At 43.5% G+C, this 23975-nt stretch overlaps 1 protein-coding gene across 2 annotated transcripts in view; it reads left to right on the forward strand.

The window, feature by feature from the left end:
• Window positions 1-6612: 6612 nt before the first annotated feature.
• The window catches only part of LOC109879709 (ras-related protein Rab-27B-like), a 98131-nt gene continuing 80768 nt past the window's right edge, over window positions 6613-23975 (forward strand). Inside the window, exons 1-2 of one of the 2 annotated variants that reach the window (XM_031826050.1) lie at window positions 6613-6740; window positions 6869-6960. In XM_031826050.1, the coding sequence (XP_031681910.1) occupies window positions 6959-6960 (2 nt within the window). In that variant the 5' untranslated portion in view covers window positions 6613-6740; window positions 6869-6958. Of the gene's footprint in view, window positions 6741-6832; window positions 6961-23975 lie in introns of both variants that reach the window. The other variant, XM_031826053.1, reaches the window with a different exon arrangement.

Raw genomic sequence — 23975 nt, forward strand, 5'->3', positions numbered from 1 at the left:
GAATAAACCCAATGCGTTTTGTATGGGGAAAATATGCAGACCAAAGCCTGTCGACTCCCACCTTCGGGACAACGACTCGCATTGTTTTTTAAATTTTTAAATTTAACTTTTATTTAACTTTCATTTAACTAGGCAAGTCAGTTATGAACTAAATCGTATTTACAACGACTGCCTACGATTATGGCGGAGACATGAGCATCTCGTTATTTTTAAACATATCTCTGGTTTCAGCCACTTCCGATTTAGAAAGGAAAGTGTGCGGGTGCACAGTGCACTGTTCGGATGCTGACTTCCCCTAAAGTAAATTGATGTTTTGCCAAAATGATATAATTACTCCTATTAAAATAATACAGAAGACTTTACCAGAGAGCTTGACTTAGCCACATAGGATTATTATTTTTTAGTTTTTAAATAGCTGTGAATTGTTTCTAAATCATAAGTGCAAAGGCGTATGTCTATTTGGAAAGCCAGTAATTTGGGCAGTATAAATTAAAGAGTTGAGAAAAGAAGAAGAGGAGGTCTGTGTGGTGAAGATATGGACATTGCTCTAAAGAACGTGTCCGCCGTCTCCCCGTTAATTATTGCACATTCATTGTTTCATTGTGTGAATTGTTTGCCCTTTAAAAAAAATATATATTAAAAAAATATATAAATTCCTCATTACATATGCAACCAGTAGGCTAGTAAATGTACCGTTAATCCATGTCATTTGGTTACATTCATTACTGTTAACACATGTTTTACAGTCATTTACAGTTCTCATTCTCGGAGTGGAAACGTTGTTTGCGGAGTTCACAACCTGATACACTTCTGAGAAACAAGTGTTGGTTTGTTTCATAACAATCATTTAAGGAGTTTTTATTTCATAACCATCATTTCGGAGTGTTGTCATTTTTTTCCATTGTGTTTTGTTTGGAGTGCTTCGTGTGAGCGCGTGGGGTTCCGTGTGTCCTGATAACGTTGAGGGAAACCTGCTGAGTTGATACAATGTTGCACTTCCCTAGTCAATAGCTCAAATCAAGACAGATAGAAAGGGAGGCAGACTGGTGGAGGAGTAGAGAGATGAATGAGATTGAAAGAACTTGCGATTTTCATCAGGATATTTTTACTGGTTTTATTTGTTGGCTTTAGGCCTACTGCTGCATTGGCCTATTTAGGCTATCTCTGAGTTATAGGCTATCTCTGAGTTATAGGCTGTCTCTGAGTTATAGGCCTACTGCTGCATTGGCCTATTTAGGCTATCTCTGAGTTATAGGCTATCTCTGAGTTATAGGCTGTCTCTGAGTTATAGGCCTACTGCTGCATTGGCCTATTTAGGCTATCTCTGAGTTATAGGCTATCTCTGAGTTATGGGCTATCTCTGAGTTATAGGCCTACTGCTGCATTGGCCTATTTAGGCTATCTCTGAGTTATAGGCTATCTCTGAGTTATAGGCTATCTCTGAGTTATAGACTATCTCTGAGTTATAGGCTATCTCTGAGTTATAGGCTATCTCTGAGTTATAGGCTATCTCTGAGTTATAGGCTATCTCTGAGTTATAGGCTATCTCTGAGTTATAGGCTATCTCTGAGTTATAGGCTATCTCTGAGTTATAGACTATCTCTGAGTTATAGACTATCTCTGAGTTATAGGCTATCTCTGAGTTATAGGCTATCTCTGAGTTATAGGCTATCTCTGAGTTATAGGCTATCTCTGAGTTATAGGCTATCTCTGAGTTATAGGCTGTCTCTGAGTTATAGGCTATCTCTGAGTTATAGGCTATCTCTGAGTTATAGGCTATCTCTGAGTTATAGGCCTACTGCTGCATTGGCCTATTTAGGCTATCTCTGAGTTATAGGCTATCTCTGAGTTATAGGCTATCTCTGAGTTATAGGCTATCTCTGAGTTATAGGCTATCTCTGAGTTATAGGCTATCTCTGAGTTATAGGCTGTCTCTGAGTTATAGGCTATCTCTGAGTTATAGGCTATCTCTGAGTTTTAGGCTATCTCTGAGTTATGGGCTATCTCTGAGTTATGGGCCTACTGCTGCATTGGCCTATTTAGGCTATCTCTGAGTTATAGGCTATCTCTGAGTTATAGGCTATCTCTGAGTTATAGACTATCTCTGAGTTATAGACTATCTCTGAGTTATAGACTATCTCTGAGTTATAGGCTATCTCTGAGTTATAGACTATCTCTGAGTTATAGACTATCTCTGGGTTTTAGGCTATCTCTGAGTTATGGGCTATCTCTGAGTTATGGGCCTACTGCTGCATTGGCCTATTTAGGCTATCTCTGAGTTATAGGCTATCTCTGAGTTATAGGCTGTCTCTGAGTTATAGGCTATCTCTGAGTTATAGGCTATCTCTGAGTTATAGGCTATCTCTGAGTTTTAGGCTATCTCTGAGTTATGGGCTATCTCTGAGTTATGGGCCTACTGCTGCATTGGCCTATTTAGGCTATCTCTGAGTTATAGGCTATCTCTGAGTTATAGGCTGTCTCTGAGTTATAGGCCTACTGCTGCATTGGCCTATATAGGCTATCTCTGAGTTATAGGCTATCTCTGAGTTATAGGCCTACTGCTGCATTTGCCTATTTAGGCTATCTCTGAGTTATAGGCTATCTCTGAGTTATAGGCTGTCTCTGAGTTATAGGCTATCTCTGAGTTATAGACTATCTCTGAGTTATAGGCTATCTCTGAGTTATAGGCTGTCTCTGAGTTATAGGCTATCTCTGAGTTATAGGCCTACTGCTGCATTGGCCTATTTAGGCTATCTCTGAGTTATAGGCTATCTCTGAGTTATAGGCTGTCTCTGAGTTATAGGCCTACTGCTGCATTGGCCTATATAGGCTATCTCTGAGTTATAGGCTATCTCTGAGTTATAGGCCTACTGCTGCATTTGCCTATTTAGGCTATCTCTGAGTTATAGGCTATCTCTGAGTTATAGGCTGTCTCTGAGTTATAGGCTATCTCTGAGTTATAGACTATCTCTGAGTTATAGGCTATCTCTGAGTTATAGGCTGTCTCTGAGTTATAGGCTATCTCTGAGTTATAGGCTATCTCTGAGTTATAGGCTATCTCTGAGTTATGGGCTATCTCTGAGTTATGGGCCTACTGCTGCATTGGCCTATTTAGGCTATCTCTGAGTTATAGGCTATCTCTGAGTTATAGGCTATCTCTGAGTTATAGGCTATCTCTGAGTTATAGGCTATCTCTGAGTTATAGGCTATCTCTGAGTTATGGGCTATCTCTGAGTTATGGGCCTACTGCTGCATTGGCCTATTTAGGCTATCTCTGAGTTATAGGCTATCTCTGAGTTATAGGCTGTCTCTGAGTTATAGGCCTACTGCTGCATTGGCCTATATAGGCTATCTCTGAGTTATAGGCTATCTCTGAGTTATAGGCTATCTCTGAGTTATAGGCCTACTGCTGCATTGGCCTATATAGGCTATCTCTGAGTTATAGGCTATCTCTGAGTTATAGGCTGTCTCTGAGTTATAGGCCTACTGCTGCATTGGCCTATATAGGCTATCTCTGAGTTATAGGCTGTCTCTGAGTTATAGGCTATCTCTGAGTTATAGGCTATCTCTGAGTTATAGGCTATCTCTGAGTTATGGGCTATCTCTGAGTTATGGGCCTACTGCTGCATTGGCCTATTTAGGCTATCTCTGAGTTATAGGCTATCTCTGAGTTATAGGCTGTCTCTGAGTTATAGGCCTACTGCTGCATTGGCCTATATAGGCTATCTCTGAGTTATAGGCTATCTCTGAGTTATAGGCTATCTCTGAGCTATAGGCTATCTCTGAGTTATAGACTATCTCTGAGTTATAGGCTATCTCTGAGTTATAGGCTGTCTCTGAGTTATAGGCTATCTCTGAGTTATAGGCTATCTCTGAGTTATGGGCTATCTCTGAGTTATGGGCCTACTGCTGCATTGGCCTATTTAGGCTATCTCGGAGTTATAGGCTCTCTCTGAGTTATAGGCTATCTCTGAGTTATAGGCTATCTCTGAGTTATAGGCTATCTCTGAGTTATAGGCTATCTCTGCGTTATGGGCTATCTCTGAGTTATGGGCCTACTGCTGCATTGGCCTATTTAGGCTATCTCTGAGTTATAGGCTATCTCTGAGTTATAGGCTGTCTCTGAGTTATAGGCCTACTGCTGCATTGGCCTATATAGGCTATATCTGAGTTATAGGCTATCTCTGAGTTATAGGCTATCTCTGAGTTATAGGCCTACTGCTGCATTGGCCTATATAGGCTATCTCTGAGTTATAGGCTATCTCTGAGTTATAGGCTATCTCTGAGTTATAGGCTGTCTCTGAGTTATAGGCCTACTGCTGCATTGGCCTATATAGGCTATCTCTGAGTTATAGGCTATCTCTGAGTTATAGACCTACTGCTGCATTGGCCTATATAGGCTATCTCTGAGTTATAGGCTGTCTCTGAGTTATAGGCTATCTCTGAGTTATAGGCTGTCTCTGAGTTATAGGCTATCTCTTAGTTATAGACTATCTCTGAGTTATAGGCTATCTCTGAGTTATAGGCTGTCTCTGAGTTATAGGCTATCTCTGAGTTATGGGTTATCTCTGAGTTATGGGCTATCTCTGAGTTATGGGCCTACTGCTCCATTGGCCTATTTAGGCTATCTCTGAGTTATAGGCTATCTCTGAGTTATAGGCGGTCTCTGAGTTATAGGCTATCTCTGAGTTATAGGCTATCTCTGAGTTATAGGCTATCTCTGAGTTATGGGCTATCTCTGAGTTATGGGCCTACTGCTGCATTGGCCTATTTAGGCTATCTCTGAGTTATAGGCTGTCTCTGAGTTATAGGCTATCTCTGAGTTATAGGCTATCTCTGAGTTATAGGCTGTCTCTGAGTTATGGGCCTACTGCTGCATTGGCCTATTTAGGCTATCTCTGAGTTATAGGCTATCTCTGAGTTATTGGCTGTCTCTGAGTTATAGGCCTACTGCTGCATTGGCCTATATAGGCTATCTCTGAGTTATAGGCTATCTCTGAGTTATAGGCCTACTGCTGCATTGGCCTATATAGGCTATCTCTGAGTTATAGGCTATCTCTGAGTTATAGGCTGTCTCTGAGTTATAGGCCTACTGCTGCATTGGCCTATATAGGCTATCACTGAGTTATAGGCTGTCTCTGAGTTATAGGCTATCTCTGAGTTATAGGCTATCTCTGAGTTATAGGCCTACTGCTGCATTGGCCTATATAGGCTATCTCTGAGTTATAGGCTGTCTTTGAGTTATAGGCTATCTCTGAGTTATAGGCTATCTCTGAGTTATAGGCCTACTGCTGCATTGGCCTATATAGGCAATCTCTGAGTTATAGGCCTACTGCTGCATTGGCCTATATAGGCTATCTCTGAGTTATAGGCTATCTCTGAGTTATAGGCTGTCTATGAGTTATAGGCTATCTCTGAGTTATAGACTATCTCTGAGTTATAGACTATCTCTGTGTTATAGGCTATCTCTGAGTTATAGACTATCTCTGAGTTATAGGCTATCTCTGAGTTATAGGCTATCTCTGAGTTATAGGCTATCTCTGAGTTATATGCTATCTCTGAGTTATAGGCCTACTGCTGCATTGGCCTATATGGGCTATCTCTGAGTTATAGACTATCTCTGAGTTATAGGCTATCTCTGATATATAGGCTATCTCTGAGTTATAGGCTATCTCTGAGTTATAGACTATCTCTGAGTTATAGGCTATCTCTGAGTTATAGGCTATCTCTGAGTTATAGGCTATCTCTGATTGTATTTTAATTAAGATTTGTATAATTAACCATGACAATACTTTTTAGAACATGTTATCGAAATGAAACGGAAAATGTACATATAAAAGAATCAAGTTCCCCAAAGTTGAAACTCAGGAGCTGTCTGACGGTCTTATAACACTTATTTAAGAACATTTGTTCAGGCGGTCCTGTGGAAAAAAACGGGCACCCCTATTGAAATCAAATGCCAACTGATTCGTTCTGGCGCGGGCCCTGCAGCTAATATCTGGGATTCATTGGTGGACATTGGTTGCCTTTTGTGAGCTGTCACCAACCAACCAGTGTAGAGTATACGGGTCTATGAAAAACCTCATCTAATTGGTTAGAAGAAACAGGTCCCACCTTCCAGAGCTACTGCTCTCCCTCTCTTTGTTTGCAAATGGCTGTTTGCACATGTGCAAATATTGTTGTCATAGTAGGGCGCTAAAGTACTGTCAAAATAATGATTGCGCGAAATTGACATGTGCAGGTGCAATTATTCCTGGCAAATATTAACTTACACGTTTGCAAATAGGATTACAACTACAAATGTGTTTTTTCCCCCTTTTTCCCATGTTCACAACTCATCAGTTACACGTTTGAGAATGTGTTTACAACTACAAATGATTCTTTCATGTTTACAACTCATTTACACACGTGCAAATTGTGTTTACAACTACAAATCTATTGTGAACGCTCAAATAATTATGTCGGTGGTTTATCTCCATACTTCCACTGTGTTAAGAACCTATCTATCTGATTCTGCAGTGATATTCTCGGTGTGGTTATGAGTGTAGGTCGGGACCATTGGATGGGACAGGTAACCTGTTGAATGTGAAGCGACAGCGCAAGGAGCCCATCGGCACTAGGACCGTGTTGGATCGCCCACTCTTCTAGAGAGTGTCTGTGATCACTGTCCACGACAGACAAGTCAGCCATCCTCACAAGGAAGCGAAGAAGCACCGTGCAAATACAATAGTTTGCGAAAGGTACGTTTAAACATTTGTTACATGGATCCATGAACATTCGTTCTCGCAAACCGTCGACGAAATGTGTTGTGCTGAAATGAAACGTTTTGTAGACGTTATGTGTTTGTCGTGGTACTTGCTCTCCATAGGTTGTGAAGATGGATCGTTTCAGTGGTAAAGAAACATCGGCTAGGCAGCAGACACCTGCAAACAAGATTTGAGTCGCGAGCAGTGTTATAATGTAAGTGCGAATTCTAGAATCTTACGTTGTTACATTGTTCGTTACATTGTTGCCATAAGTGTTCTTCAAGATACATTGTTCCAATTTGCACATTTTGCTACATTTCTGCAACGTTTTGCGCTCATGAGTCATCGCTAACCCTACCGTAGACTGTGAGTCATACTCTTCCAACCCAGCCCACTGATGGTAGCCAGTGGAAAACTAGCTGCATCTTCATCGAGATCTGCACCTTGCAAAACAATGCATTGAAAAATATGTAGATTATTTAAAAAAACCATAAATATGTAGAGAAAAAGGGTTATTCATTTGCGTTCTGTCTCGCGCTGTTTGTGTGTGTGTGTGTGTGTGTGTATGTGTGCGTGTGTGTGTGTACGATGCAGAAAACTAAATTAATAGTTTTTTTCTCTGTCATATCTCTCCATGTGTCATAATCTATTCACAAAGGATAACCCATCACAGACTAGGGATGATATTGATGTTAATCCATTCAATTGATGTTGATAAGTGTCACTTCTCGGGAATATTAGGGTTTAGAAAACTCTCACTAAATCTCTAAACCTTCTGCAGTGGTTTTGAATGATGTCTAATCTTAATTAATTTACGAGTGAAATTACAGCCTTTTTCCTGTTTTAAATTGATGTCAGTACTTGCACCAGGTCCTATCCCCCCTAGGTCCTACCCCCCCCAGGTCCTATCCCCCCTCAGGTCCTATCCCCCCCACCAGGTCCTATCCCCCCCACCAGGTCCTATCCCCCCCAGGTCCTATCCCCCCCACCAGGTCCTACCCCCCCCCAGGTCCTATCCCCCCCACCAGGTCCTCCCCCCCTCCCCCCCAGGTCCTATCCCCCCTAGGTCCTACCCCCCCAGGTCCTATCCCCCCTCAGGTCCTATCCCCCCACCAGGTCCTACCCCTCCCCCAGGTCCACCCCCCCCAGGTCCTATCCCCCCCACCAGGTCCTACCCCCCCAGGTCCTATCCCCCCCAGGTCCTATCCCCCCCACCAGGTCCTACCCCCCCAGGTCCTATCCCCCCCCACCAGGTCCTATCCCCCCACCAGGTCCTACCCCCCCAGGTCCTACCCCCCCACCAGGTCCTATCCCCCCCAAGGTCCTATCCCCCCACCAGGTCCTATCCCCCCCCAGGTCCTACCCCCCCCCCCCCCCCCAGGTCCTACAGTGCACTACTCCAGAGACCTATGGAACCCTATTCCCTATATAGTGCACTACTTTAGACCAGAGTCCTATGGAACCCTATTCCCTATATAGTGCACTACTTTAGACCAGAGACCTATGGAACCCTATTCCCTATATAGTGCACTACTTTAGACCAGAGTGTGCCATTTGGAACACAGTCATTGTCTTCATGTAAAAATGTCCCAGTTGTTCCTATGAATCAGTCTCAGGGAGCTTGAAGTGAATTTCTTCCGGTTGTTATATCACTAATACATCCACTGTTTATATCACTAATACATCCACTGTTTATATCACTAATACATCCACTGTTTATATCACTAATACATCCACTGTTTATATCACTAATACATCCACTGTTTATATCACTAATACATCCACTGTTTATATCACTAATACATCCACTGTTTATATCACTAATACATCCACTGTTTATATCACTAATACATCCACTGTTTATATCACTAATACATCCACTGTTTATATCACTAATACATACACTGTTGCCTCAACAATGGGTTGTGATGACAAAGCATTAATCGATATAGTTCTATAGTTTTAATAAGGGCCAGTTCAGTTGTTGTTCACCTGCCAACGTACAGTAGTACTCTAGTGTGTACGTTTACACTAACATCACGGGCCCAAAACCTTATTTCAGATTCACACAGAACTCGTATGTTACATATCTCAAGTTAAGATTTGGCACTAAATTATTTTGCACTTCAGCTATTAGTCAACAAACTGTAAAAAATAATAGAGAGTGATACTATTTGACAGTTGTGACATACAGTACGGTAACAGGGATGACAGTACGGTAACAGGGATGACAGTACGGTAACAGGGATGACAGTACGGTAACAGGGATGACAGTACGGTAACAGGGATGACAGTGCAGTAACAGGGATGACAGTACGGTAACAGGGATGACAGTACGGTAACAGGGATGACAGTACGGTAACAGGGATGACAGTACGGTAACAGGGATGACAGTACGGTAACAGGGATGACAGTACGGTAACAGGGATGACAGTGCGGTAACAGGGATGAGAGTACGGTAACAGGGATGACAGTACGGTAACAGGGATGACAGTATGGTAACAGGGATGACAGTACGGTAACAGGGATGACAGTACAGTAACAGGGATGACAGTACGGTAACAGGGATGACAGTGCAGTAACAGGGATGACAGTATGGTAACAGGGATGACAGTACGGTAACAGGGATGACAGTACAGTAACAGGGATGACAGTGCAGTAACAGGGATGACAGTACGGTAACAGGGATGACAGTACAGTAACAGGGATGACAGTACAGTAACAGGGATGACAGTGAAGTAACAGGGATGACAGTACAGTAACAGGGATGACAGTACGGTAACAGGGATGACAGTGCAGTAACAGGGATGACAGTACAGTAACAGGGATGACAGTGAAGTAACAGGGATGACAGTACGGTAACAGGGATGACAGTACGGTAACATGGATGACAGTGCAGTAACAGGGATGACAGTGCAGTAACAGGGATGACAGTACAGTAACAGGGATGACAGTGCAGTAACAGGGATGACAGTGAAGTAACAGGGAGGACAGTACAGTAACAGGGATGACAGTACAGTAACAGGGATGACAGTGAAGTAACAGGGATGACAGTGAAGTAACAGGGATGACAGTACAGTAACAGGGATGACAGTACAGTAACAGGGATGACAGTACAGTAACGGATGACAGTACGGTATAGGACAGTAACAAATCAAATCAAATTTTATTTGTCACATACACATGGTTAGCAGATGTTAATGTGAGTGTAGCGAAATGCTTGTGCTTCTAGTTCCGACAATGCAGTAATAACCAACAAGTAATCTAACTAACAATTCCAAAACTACTGTCTTATACACAGTGTAAGGGGATAAAGAATATGTACATAAAGATATATGAATGAGTGATGGTACAGAGCGGCATAGGCAAGATACAGTAGATGGTATTGAGTGCAGTATATACATATGAGATGAGTATGTAAACAAAGTGTTATAGTTAAAGTGGCTAGTGATACATGTATTACATAAGGATGCAGTAGATGATATAGAGTACAGTATATACGTATGCATATGAGATGAATAATGTAGGGTATGTAAACATTATATTAGGTAGCATTGTTTAAAGTGGCTAGTGATATAGGAGAGTCCGCATGTTTTAGTTGCGGGCAGTGTCAGTGGCACTGTATTGTCCTCAAAGCGGGCAAAAAAGTTATTTAGTCTGCCTGGGAGCAAGACATCCTGGTCCGTGACGGTGCTGGTTTTCTTTTTGTAGTCCGTGATTGACTGTAGACCCTGCCACATACCTCTTGTGTCTGAGCCGTTGAATTGAGATTCTTCTTTGTCTCATACTGACGCTTAGCTTGTTTGATTTGAACAAGGATGACAGTACAGTAACAGGGATGACAGATCAGTTTAGGAGAGTAACAGGGATGACAGTACTGTATAGGACAGTAACAGGGATGACAGTACTGTATAGGACAGTAACAGGGATGACAGTACAGTTTAGGACAGTAACAGGGATGACAGTACTGTATAGGACAGTAACAGGGATGACAGTACAGTAACAGGGATGACAGTACAGTATAGGACAGTAACAGGGATGACAGTACAGTAACAGAGATGACAGTACAGTTTAGGACAGTAACAGGGAAGTCAGTACTGTAACGGGGATGACAGTACAGTTTAGGACAGTAACAGGGATGACAGTACTGTAACAGGGATGACAGTACAGTTTAGGACAGTAACAGGGAGGACAGTACTGTATAGGACAGTAACATGGATGACAGTACTGTATAGGACAGTAACAGGGAGGACAGTACTGTATAGGACAGTAACATGGATGACAGTACTGTATAGGACAGTAACAGGGAGGACAGTACTGTATAGGACAGTAACATGGATGACAGTACAGTAACAGGGATGACAGTACTGTATAGGACAGTAACAGGGATGACAGTACTGTATAGGACAGTAACATGGATGACAGTACTGTACAGGACAGTAACAGGGATGACAGTACAGTATAGGACACTAACAGGGAGGACAGTACAGTAACAATAAGACTATACAGTAGGACTATACAGTAAGGCTATACAGTAAGGCTATACAGTAGGTCTATACAGTAGGACTATACAGTAGGACTATTCAGTAGTGTATACAGTAGGACTATTCAGTAGGACTATACAGTAGGGTATACAGTAGGTCTATACAGTAGGACTATACAGTAGGACTATACAGTAGGGTATACAGTAGGTCTATACAGTAGGACTATACAGTAGGACTATACAGTAAGGCTATACAGTAAGGCTATACGGTAGGACTATACAGTAGGACTTTACAGTAAGGCTATACAGTAAGGCTATACAGTAGGTCTATACAGTAGGACTATACAGTAAGGCTATACAGTAGGACTATTCAGTAGGACTATACAGTAGGGTATATAGTAGGTCTATACAGTAGGACTATACAGTAGGACTATACAGTAAGGCTATACAGTAAGGCTATACGGTAGGACTATACAGTAGGACTATACAGTAGGACTTTACAGTAAGGCTATACAGTAAGGCTATACAGTATATAGAGATGTGTAGAGGGAGATGTAGAGAGAGATGTAGAGAGAGATATAAAAAGAGAGACAGAGAGAGATGTAGAGAGAGATGTAGAGAGAGATGTATAGAGAGAGATATGGAGAGAGAGACAGAGAGAGATGTAGAGAGAGATGTAGAGAGAAATATAGAGAGAGATATAGAGAGAGATATAGTGAGAGATATGGAGAGAGAGACAGAGAGAGATGTAGAGAGAGATATGGAGAGAGAGACAGAGAGAGATGTAGAGAGAGATGTAGAGAGAAATATAGAGAGAGATATAGAGAGAGATATGGAGAGAGAGACAGAGAGAGATGTAGAGAGAGATATAGAGAGAGATATGGAGAGAGAGACAGAGAGAGATGTAGAGAGAGATATATAGAGAGATATATAGAGAGAGATATAGAGAGAGATATAGAGAGAGATATAGAGAGATATATAGAGAGAGATATAGAGGGAGATGTAGAGAGAGATATAGAGAGAGATATAGAGAGATATATAGAGAGAGATATAGAGGGAGATGTAGAGAGATATGTAGAGGGAGAGATATAGAGAGTGATGTAGTGTGTGAGCTATATAGAGAGATAGATATAGAGAGAGATGTATAGAGATTGAGATCTGATAGACATGGAGAGATCTCAGTAAAGTAGATACCTTGTCACCCTAGAAGAAACCAGCCTGAAACTCGCCACCATCTATACATACCTAGTCTCTACTCTCCCCTCTCTACTCTCCCTTCTCTACTCTCCTTTCTCTACTCTGTTCTCTACTCTCCTCTCTCTACTCTCCTCTCTCTACTCCGCTCTCTACTTTCCTCTTTCTACTCCGTTCTCTACTCTCCTCTTTCTACTCTCCTCTTTCTACTCTCCTCTCTCTACTCCGCTCTCTACACTCCTCTTTCTACTCTCCTCTCTCTACTCCGCTCTCTACTCTCCTCTTTCTACTCTCCTCTCTCTACACTCCTCTTTCTACTCTCCTCTCTCTACTCCACTCTCTACTCTCCTCTCTCTACTCCTCTCTCTACTCCGCTCTCTACTCTCCTCTCTCTATTCTCCCTTCTCTCCACTCCCCTCTCCTCTCACTACTCTCCTCTTTCTACTCTCCTCTCTCTACTCTCCTCTTTCTACTATCCTTTCTCTACTCCGTTCTCTACTCTTCTCTCTACTCCGCTCTCTACTCCGCTCTCTACTCTCCTCTCTCTACTCCGCTCTCTACTCTCCTCTTTCTACTCTCCTCTCTCTATTCTCCCTTCTCTCCACTCCCCTCTCCTCTCACTACTCTCCTCTTTCTACTCTCCTCTCTCTACTCTCCTCTCTCTACTCTCCTCTCTCTACTCTGCTCTCTACTCTCCTCTCTCTACTCTCCTCTCTCTACTCCTCTCACTACTCTCCTCTTTCTACTCTCCTCTCTCTACTCTCCTCTCCTCTCTCTACTCTCCTCTCTCTACTCTCCTCTCTCTACTCCGCTCTCTACTCTCCTCTCTCTACTCTCCTCTCTCTACTCTGCTCTCTCTACTCTCCTCTTTCTACTCTCCTCTCTCTACTCCGCTCTCTACTCTCCTCTCTCTACTCTCCTCTCTCTACTCCGCTCTCTCTACTCTCCTCTCTCTACTCTCCTCTCTCTTCTCTCCTCTTTCTACTCTCCTCTCTCTACTCCGCTCTCTCTACTCCGCTCTCTACTCCGCTCTCTACTCTCCTCTCTCTACTCTCCTCTCTCTACTCTCCTCTTTCTACTCTCCTCTCTCTACTCCGTTCTCTACTCTCCTCTCTCTACTCTCCTCTCTCTACTCCACTCTCTACTCTCCTCTTTCTCATCTCCTCTTTCTACTCTCTACTCTGTTCTCTACTCTCCACTCTCTACTCTCCTCTCTCTACTCCACTCTCGACTCTCCTCTCTCTACTCTCCTCTCTCTACTCTCCTCTCTCTACTCTCCTTTCTCTACTCTCCTCTCTCTACTCTCCTCTCCTCTCTCTACTCTCCTCTCTCTACTCTCCTCTCTCTACTCTCCTCTCTCTACTCCTCTCTCTACTCCACTCTCTACTCTTCTCTCTCTACTCTCCTCTCTCTACTCTCCTCTCTCTACTCTCCTCTCTCTACTCTCTTCTCTTCGAGTGGTGCTTTGCTTCATCCACGATTGATGTGCAAATGTGGAGGATGGTGTTTGTTTCCCTGGAGAAGGTTAGAAGGACTGAAGAGTATCCTCTTTGTGTTTCTCCCAGGGCAGGAGTGTTGGTGTTGTGTAGAAGTATAGGACAGGACTCAGGAGTGTTTGTGTTGTGTAGAAGGATAGGACAGGACTCAGGAGTGTTGGTGTTGTGTAGAAGTATAGGACAGGACTCAGGAGTGTTTGTGTTGTGTAGAAGGATAGGACAGGACTCATGAGTGTTTGTGTTGTGTAGAAGGATAGGACAGGACTCAGGAGTGTTTGTGTTGTGTAGAAGGATAGGACAGGACTCAGGAGTGTTGGTGTTGTGTAGAAGGATAGGACAGGACTCAGGAGTGTTTGTGTTGTGTAGAAGGATAGGACAGGACTCAGGAGTGTTGGTGTTGTGTAGAAGGATAGGACAGGACTCAGGAGTGTTTGTGTTGTGTAGAAGGATAGGACAGGACTCAGGAGTGATGTCTTGGTCCAACTACTGTTTAGCCCACTGTACAGGGAGCTGGCAGGGAGGCAGTCAGCCGAGCGAGGGGAGCAGAGGAGGAGGTAGGAACCGAGCGAGGGGAGTAGAGGGGGAGGGGGGAACCGAGCAGATGGGGAGGGGGGAACCGAGCAGATGGGGAGGGAGGAACCGAGCAGAGAGGGAGGGAGGGACCGAGCAGAGGGGGAGGGAGGAACCAAGCAGAGGGGAGCAGAGAGGGAGGGAGGAACTGAGTAGAGGGGAGGGAGGAACCGAGCAGAGGGGGAGGTAGGAACCGAGCAGAGGGGGAGGGAGGAACCGAGCAGAGGGGGAGGGAGAAACCGAGCAGAGGGGGAGGGAGGAACCGAGCAGAGGGGGAGGGGGGAACCGAGAGAGGGGAGCAGAGGGGGAGGGAGGAACCGAGCAGAGGGGAGGGAGGAACCGAGCAGAGGGGGAGGGAGGAACCGAGCAGAGGGGAGCAGAGGGGGAGGGAGGAACCGAGCAGAGGGGGAGGGAGGAACCGAGCAGAGGGGAGCAGAGGGGGAGGGAGGAACCGAGCAGAGGGGGAGCGAGGAACCGAGCAGAGGGGAGCAGAGGGGGAGGGAGGAACCGAGCAGAGGGGAGAAGAGGGGGAGGGAGGAACCGAGCAGAGGGGAGAAGAGGGGGAGGGAGGGAACCGAGCAGAGGGGAGCAGAGGGGGAGGGAGGAACCGAGCAGAGGGGAGCAGAGGGGGAGGGAGGCACCGAGCAGAGGGGAGCAGAGGGGGAGGGAGGAACCGAGCAGAGGGGAGCAGAGGGGGAGGGAGGAACCGAGCAGAGGGGGAGGGAGGAACCGAGTAGAGGGGGAGGGAGGAACCGAGCAGAGGGGGAGGGAGGAGCCGAGCAGAGGGGAGCAGAGGGGGAGGAGGAACCGAGCAGAGGGGGAGGGAGGAACCAAGCAGAGGGGGAGCGAGGAACCGAGCAGAGGGGGAGGGAGGAAACGAGCAGAGGGGGAGGGAGGAGCCGAGCAGAGGGGGAGGGAGGAGCCGAGCAGAGGGGAGGGAGGAACCGAGCAGAGGGGGAGGGAGGAACCGAGCAGAGGGGGAGGGAGGAACCGAGCAGAGGGGGAGGGAGGAACCGAGCAGAGGGGAGGGAGGAACCGAGCAGAGGGGGAGGGAGGAACCGAGCAGAGTGGAGCAGAGGGGGAGGGAGGAACCGAGCCAGGGGAGAGTAGAAAAAGAGAAAACTAACCTCATCTTGGATTTCTAGAGTTCAGGTCATTCAGTTCCACAGAGAGTGGAGGGGAGCAGGGAACTCACAGAATGGAAACAGAGTTTTACAATTACAGTGGGGTCTGAAACCCTTGATAAAGATTAGCAAAAATGACTGTATAGTAAATATATATATATTTATATATATTTTACATTAATAATTGCTTAGAGAAAAAATATTTAGTAATACAAAAACAAATATTTTAAAAAGTAGGGTTCAAAATGGACCTGTTTTCAATATCTGTCGATACCTCACCTAGTGAGAATAGAGCCGTTTTCTAAAGTGTTTTATGAGTTGGAGATACACTTTGAGGAGGATCTTAGACCGGGGGGACGGGGGGGACGGTGAACCATTACTTTGTGGATTTTGACGTGTGCTTAGGGGAACATTGTCTTGCTGGAACATCCACTTGCAGCCAAGATTCATCCTCCTGGCCGAGGAAAGCAGGTTTTTGTCTGAAATGTCCTCGTACTGGGTAAAGTTCCTGGTGCCGTTGACCTTAACAAGGGCGTCGACAAAGAGCAGATGAGAGAGACACTTATTTTGTCACTTGACATTTCTCTAGTAGGTAAGATAAGTTCACTTATCGTAATGAACCATATCAGCAAGAGGACTTCTGTCTGTCTAATTATTATCAAATTATTATTATTGTGGATGTAGAGATGTTTATTTAACATCGAGGGGAGGAGTAGAAGAAAACACAGACAATTGAGATGCGACCTAGAGGGAGGACTGGAAGAAAACACAGACAATTGAGATGCGACCTAGAGGGAGGAGTGGAAGAAAACACAGACAATTGAGATGCGACCTAGAGGGGACGAGGGGAAGAAAACACAGACAATTGAGATGCGACCTAGAGGGGACGAGGGGAAGAAAACACAGACAATTGAGATGCGACCTAGAGGGAGGACTGGAAGAAAACACAGACAATTGAGATGCGACCTAGAGGGAGGAGTGGAAGAAAACACAGACAATTGAGATGCGACCTAGAGGGAGGAGTGGAAGAAAACACAGACAATTGAGATGCGACCTAGAGGGAGGCCAATGAGGCCCCATATCTACTTCCCCAGAGTCATTTCCTTCATCCTAGTTAGCATTGGTTCATGAAACAACCTTTCACTTCTTTCATACTAGATACAGAGACATACAGAAATGGCATCTACAAGTCCATCTGAGTCTGAGGAAGTGCAACCTAGCTGTTTAGGATTAAGAGTTAACCCTGAACCTAGCTGTTTAGGATTAAGAGTTAACCCTGAACCTAGCTGTTTAGGATTAAGAGTTAACCCTGAACCTAGCTGTTTAGGATTAAGAGTTAACCCTGAACCTAGCTGTTTAGGATTAAGAGTTAACCCTGAACCTAGCTGTAGATTAAGAGTTAACCCTGAACCTAGCTGTTTAGGATTAAGAGTTAACCCTGAACCTAGCTGTTTAGGATTAAGAGTTAACCCTGAACCTAGCTGTTTAGGATTAAGAGTTAACCCTGAACCTAGCTGTTTAGGATTAAGAGTTAACCCTGAACCTAGCTGTTTAGGATTAAGAGTTAACCCTGACCTAGCTGTTTAGGATTAAGAGTTAACCCTGAACCTAGCTGTTTAGGATTAAGAGTTAACCCTGAACCTAGCTGTTTAGGATTAAGAGTTAACCCTGAACCTAGCTGTTTAGGATTAAGAGTTAACCCTGAACCTAGCTGTTTAGGATTAAGAGTTAACCCTGAACCTAGCTGTTTAGGATTAAGAGTTAACCCTGAACCTAGCTGTTTAGGATTAAGAGTTAACCCTGAACCTAGCTGTTTAGGATTAAGAGTTAACTCTGAACCTAGCTGTTTAGGATTAAGAGTTAACCCTGAACCTAGCTGTTTAGGATTAAGAGTTAACCCTGAACCTAGCTGTTTAGGATTAAGAGTTAACCCTGAACCTAGCTGTTTATGATTAAGAGTTAACCCTGAACCTAGCTGTTTAGGATTAAGAGTTAACCCTGAACCTAGCTGTTTAGGATTAAGAGTTAACCCTGAACCTAGCTGTTTAGGATTAAGAGTTAACCCTGAACCTAGCTGTTTAGGAGTTAACCCTGAAATACCTCTAGCTGTTTAGGAGTTAACCCTGAAATATCGCTTTAAAACAGAACCTAGCCGCATTCCAAGAGTTGTGGGTTGCTCTGTCTCTGCTCGTTTGGTAACAAAAGCTCTGACTAAGTGCATTACTGCTAGTAAATAGGAAAACGAGTTTCCATAGAGATGTCAAATTGAGTTGAATTGTGCTGGCAGTAATCAGGTAAATGTCATTTTGTCTGGAGGCTGGATCACAGGGTATCCTTCATTATGCTCCATCTGAATGTTGCTGATGACCTGATTGGTTGCTCGCTCATATTCACTAGGAACGAAATGGAAGCAAAAGAGTCTAAACGGGGACCTGTAACAACCTGTACAATACCAAACCCTTGTTTTTATTTTCTGTTGCGAAAGGTTTTGCTATGCTGTGCACTAATGAATACAACCCTGGTGAATTGCTGGCAGTCACTACTGTTGACCAGTACCTATGCCCTGGTCAAACGTAGGTCACAGTGTAAGAAATAGGGCGCCATTTTGGATGCACCTTGAGTCTTCTTGTGACAAAGAGATGTGTCTCCTTCACCTACCACAGAGATAATGATCAACTACTGAAACCATCACCTACCTACCACAGAGATAATGATCAACTACTGAAGCCATCACCTACCTACCACAGAGATAATGATGAACTACTGAAACCATCACCTACCTACCACAGAGATAATGATCAACTACTGAAACCATCACCTACCTACCACAGAGATAATGATCAACTACTGAAGCCATCACCTACCTACCACAGAGATAATGATGAACTACTGAAACCATCACCTACCTACCACAGAGATAATGATGAACTACTGAAACCATCACCTACCTACCACAGAGATAATGATGAACTACTGAAACCATCACCTACCTACCACAGAGATAATGATGAACTACTGAAACCATCACCTGCCTACCACAGAGATAATGATGAACTACTGAAACCATCACCTACCTACCACAGAGATAATGATGAACTACTGAAACCATCACCTACCTACCACAGAGATAATGATGAACTACTGAAACCATCACCTACCTACCACAGAGATAATGATGAACTACTGAAACCATCACCTACCTACCACAGAGATAATGATGAACTACTGAAACCATCACCTACCTACCACAGAGATAATGATGAACTACTGAAACCATCACCTACCTACCACAGAGATAATGATGAACTACTGAAACCATCACCTACCTACCACAGAGATAATGATGAACTACTGAAACCATCACCTACCTACCACAGAGATAATGATGAACTACTGAAACCATCACCTACCTACCACAGAGATAATGATGAACTACTGAAACCATCACCTGCCTACCACAGAGATAATGATGAACTACTGAAACCATCACCTACCTACCACAGAGATAATGATGAACTACTGAAGCCATCACCTACCTACCACAGAGATAATGATGAACTACTGAAACCATCACCTACCTACCACAGAGATAATGATGAACTACTGAAACCATCACCTACCTACCACAGAGATAATGATGAACTACTGAAACCATCACCTACCTACCACAGAGATAATGATGAACTACTGAAACCATCACCTACCTACCACAGAGATAATGATGAACTACTGAAACCATCACCTACCTACCACAGAGATAATGATGAACTACTGAAACCATCACCTACCTACCACAGAGATAATGATGAACTACTGAAACCATCACCTACCTACCACAGAGATAATGATGAACTACTGAAACCATCACCTACCTACCACAGAGATAATGATGAACTACTGAAACCATCACCTACCTACCACAGAGATAATGATCAACTACTGAAGCCATCACCTACCTACCACAGAGATAATGATGAACTACTGAAACCATCACCTACCTACCACAGAGATAATGATGAACTACTGAAACCATCACCTACCTACCACAGAGATAATGATGAACTACTGAAACCATCACCTACCTACCACAGAGATAATGATCAACTTTAAAAATATATATAATTCACCTTTATTTAACCAGGTAGGCTAGTTGAGAACACCTTTATTTAACCAGGTAGGCTAGTGAGAACACCTTTATTTAACCTGGTAGGCTAGTTGAGAACACCTTTATTTAACCAGGTAGGCTAGTTGAGAACACCTTTATTTAACCAGGTAGGCTAGTTGAGAACACCTTTATTTAACCAGGTAGGCTAGTTGAGAACACCTTTATTTAACCAGGTAGGCTAGTTGAGAACACCTTTATTTAACCAGGTAGGCTAGTTGAGAACACCTTTATTTAACCAGGTAGGCTAGTTGAGAACACCTTTATTTAACCAGGTAGGCTAGTTGAGAACACCTTTATTTAACCAGGTAGGCGAGTTGAGAACACCTTTATTTAACCAGGTAGGCTAGTTGAGAACACCTTTATTTAACCAGGTAGGCTAGTTGAGAACACCTTTATTTAACCAGGTAGGCCAGTTGAGAACACCTTTATTTAACCAGGTAGGCTAGTTGAGAACACCTTTATTTAACCAGGTAGGCTAGTTGAGAACACCTTTATTTAACCAGGTAGGCTAGTTGAGAACACCTTATTTAATCAGGTAGGCTAGTTGAGAACACCTTTATTTAACCAGGTAGGCCAGTTGAGAACACCTTATTTAACCAGGTAGGCTAGTTGAGAACACCTTTATTTAACCAGGTAGGCCAGTTGAGAACACCTTTATTTAACCAGGTAGGCTAGTTGAGAACACCTTTATTTAACCAGGTAGGCTAGTTGAGAACACCTTTATTTAATCAGGTAGGCTAGTTGAGAACACCTTATTTAACCAGGTAGGCCAGTTGAGAACACCTTTATTTAACCAGGTAGGCTAGTTGAGAACACCTTTATTTAACCAGGTAGGCCAGTTGAGAACACCTTTATTTAACCAGGTAGGCTAGTTGAGAACACCTTTATTTAACCAGGTAGGCCAGTTGAGAACACCTTTATTTAACCAGGTAGGCTAGTTGAGAACACCTTTATTTAACCAGGTAGGCTAGTTGAGAACACCTTTATTTAACCAGGTAGGCTAGTTGAGAACACCTTTATTTAACCAGGTAGGCTAGTTGAGAACACCTTTATTTAACCAGGTAGACCAGTTGAGAACACCTTTATTTAACCAGGTAGGCTATTTGAGAACACCTTTATTTAACCAGGTAGGCTAGTGAGAACACCTTTATTTAACCAGGTAGGCTATTTGAGAACACCTTTATTTAACCAGGTAGGCTAGTTGAGAACACCTTTATTTAACCAGGTAGGCTAGTTGAGAACACCTTTATTTAACCAGGTAGGCTAGTTGAGAACACCTTTATTTACCCAGGTAGACCAGTTGAGAACACCTTTATTTAACCAGGTAGGCTATTTGAGAACACCTTTATTTAACCAGGTAGGCTAGTTGAGAACACCTTTATTTAACCAGGTAGGCTATTTGAGAACACCTTTATTTAACCAGGTAGGCTAGTTGAGAACACCCTTATTTAACCAGGTAGGCTAGTTGAGAACACCTTTATTTAACCAGATAGGCTAGTTGAGAACACCTTTATTTAACCAGGTAGGCTAGTTGAGAACACCTTTATTTAACCAGGTAGGCTAGTTGAGAACACCTTTATTTAACCAGGTAGGCTAGTTGAGAACACCTTTATTTAACCAGGTAGGCTAGTTGAGAACACCTTTATTTAACCAGGTAGGCTAGTTGAGAACACCTTTATTTAACCAGGTAGGCCAGTTGAGAACACCTTTATTTAACCAGGTAGGCTAGTTGAGAACACCTTTATTTAACCAGGTAGGCCAGTTGAGAACACCTTTATTTAACCAGGTAGGCTAGTTGAGAACACCTTTATTTAACCAGGTAGGCTAGTTGAGAACACCTTTATTTAACCAGGTAGGCTAGTTGAGAACACCTTTATTTAACCAGGTAGGCCAGTTGAGAACACCTTTATTTAACCAGGTAGGCTAGTTGAGAACACCTTTATTTAACCAGGTAGGCTAGTTGAGAACACCTTTATTTAACCAGGTAGGCTAGTTGAGAACACCTTTATTTAACCAGGTAGGCTAGTTGAGAACACCTTATTTAACCAGGTAGGCTAGTTGAGAACACCTTTATTTAACCAGGTAGACTAGTTGAGAACACCTTATTTAACCAGGTAGGCTAGTTGAGAACACCTTTATTTAACCAGGTAGGCTAGTTGAGAACACCTTTATTTAACCAGGTAGGCTAGTTGAGAACACCTTTATTTAACCAGGTAGGCCAGTTGAGAACACCTTTATTTAACCAGGTAGGCTAGTTGAGAACACCTTTATTTAACCAGGTAGGCTAGTTGAGAACACCTTTATTTAACCAGGTAGGCCAGTTGAGAACACCTTTATTTAACCAGGTAGGCCAGTTGAGAACACCTTTATTTAACCAGGTAGGCCAGTTGAGAACACCTTTATTTAACCAGGTAGGCCAGTTGAGAACAAGTTCTCATTTACAACTGGGACCTGGCCAAGATAAAGCAAAGCAGTTTGACACATACAACAACACAGAGTTACACATGGAATAAAGAAACATACAGTCAATAATACAATAGAAAAGTCTATATAAAGAATGTTTAAATGAGGTAAGATTAGGGAGGTAAGGCAATAAATAGGCCATGGTGGCGAAATAATTACAATTTAACATTAACACTGGAGTGATAGATGTGCAGAAGATGAATGTGTAAGTAGAGATACTGGGGTGCAAAGGAGCAAAAAAGGAATGGGGATGATGTAGTTGGATGGGCTGTTTACAGATGGGCTATGTACAGGTGCAGTGATCCGTGAGCTGCTCTGACAACTGGTGCTTAAAGTTATTGAGGGAGATATGAGTCTCCAGCTTCAGTGAATTTTGCAATTCGTTCCAGTCATTGGCAGCAGATAACTAGAAGGAAAGGCGGCCAAAGGAAGTGTTGGCTTTGGGGATGACCAGTGGGACTGACTAACTAATGAAACCAGTGATGGCAGATGGGTTATCTCGCCCTTCCTGCACCTCCCTGAACACTGTCTGTCTGCTACTTTCTCTCCCACATCTCTCTCCCTCTCTCTCTCTCTCTGTTACTCAGTCCTGTGTGCCTGATACAGTAGGTGGGAATATTTCATTATATTTCATCCTTGGGCGGCTGCCATGCAGGATTTAGCCGCTGGTGATATGGTGTCTCTTTGTCCTCCTTCATATCAGCTAGATCAACAGTCAAGGTCCTCCTTCATATCAGCTAGATCAACAGTTAAGGTCCTCCTTCATATCAGCTAGATCAACAGTCAAGGTCCTCCTTCATATCAGCTAGATCAACAGTCAAGGTCCTCCTTCATATCAGCTAGATCAACAGTCAAGGTCCTCCTTCATATCAGCTAGATCAACAGTCAAGGTCCTCCTTCATATCAGCTAGATCAACAGTCAAGGCCTCCTTCATATCAGCTAGATCAACAGTCAAGGTCCTCCTTCATATCAGCTAGATCAACAGTCAAGGTCCTCCTTCATATCAGCTAGATCAACAGTCAAGGTCCTCCTCATATCAGCTAGATCAACAGTCAAGGTCCTCCTTCATATCAGCTAGATCAACAGTCAAGGTCCTCCTTCATATCAGCTAGATCAACAGTTAAGGTCCTCCTTCATATCAGCTAGATCAACAGTCAAGGTCCTCCTTCATATCAGCTAGATCAACAGTCAAGGTCCTCCTTCATATCAGCTAGATCAACAGTCAAGGCCTCCTTCATATCAGCTAGATCAACAGTCAAGGTCCTCCTTCATATCAGCTAGATCAACAGTCAAGGTCCTCCTTCATATCAGCTAGATCAACAGTCAAGGTCCTCCTTCATATCAGCTAGATCAACAGTCAAGGTCCTCCTTCATATCAGCTAGATCAACAGTTAAGGTCCTCCTTCATATCAGCTAGATCAACAGTCAAGGTCCTCCTTCATATCAGCTAGATCAACAGTCAAGGTCCTCCTTCATATCAGCTAGATCAACAGTCAAGGTCCTCCTTCATATCAGCTAGATCAACAGTCAAGGTCCTCCTTCATATCAGCTAGATCAACAGTTAAGGTCCTCCTTCATATCAGCTCCCCCTTCATACAGTCTATTTTTTGCCATCATTCTTCACTCAGTATTGAGCTCTGAGTCAGGAGCTACGAGGCTAGTCAAGAGAAGAGCTTGATCAGCTAGCTAGTGTCTTCACTGACATTTTCAACCTCTCCCTGACCCAGTCTGTA

The sequence above is a fragment of the Oncorhynchus kisutch genome, linkage group LG6 (assembly GCF_002021735.2).
Source record: "Oncorhynchus kisutch isolate 150728-3 linkage group LG6, Okis_V2, whole genome shotgun sequence".
NCBI classification, from domain to species: Eukaryota; Metazoa; Chordata; class Actinopteri; order Salmoniformes; family Salmonidae; genus Oncorhynchus; species Oncorhynchus kisutch.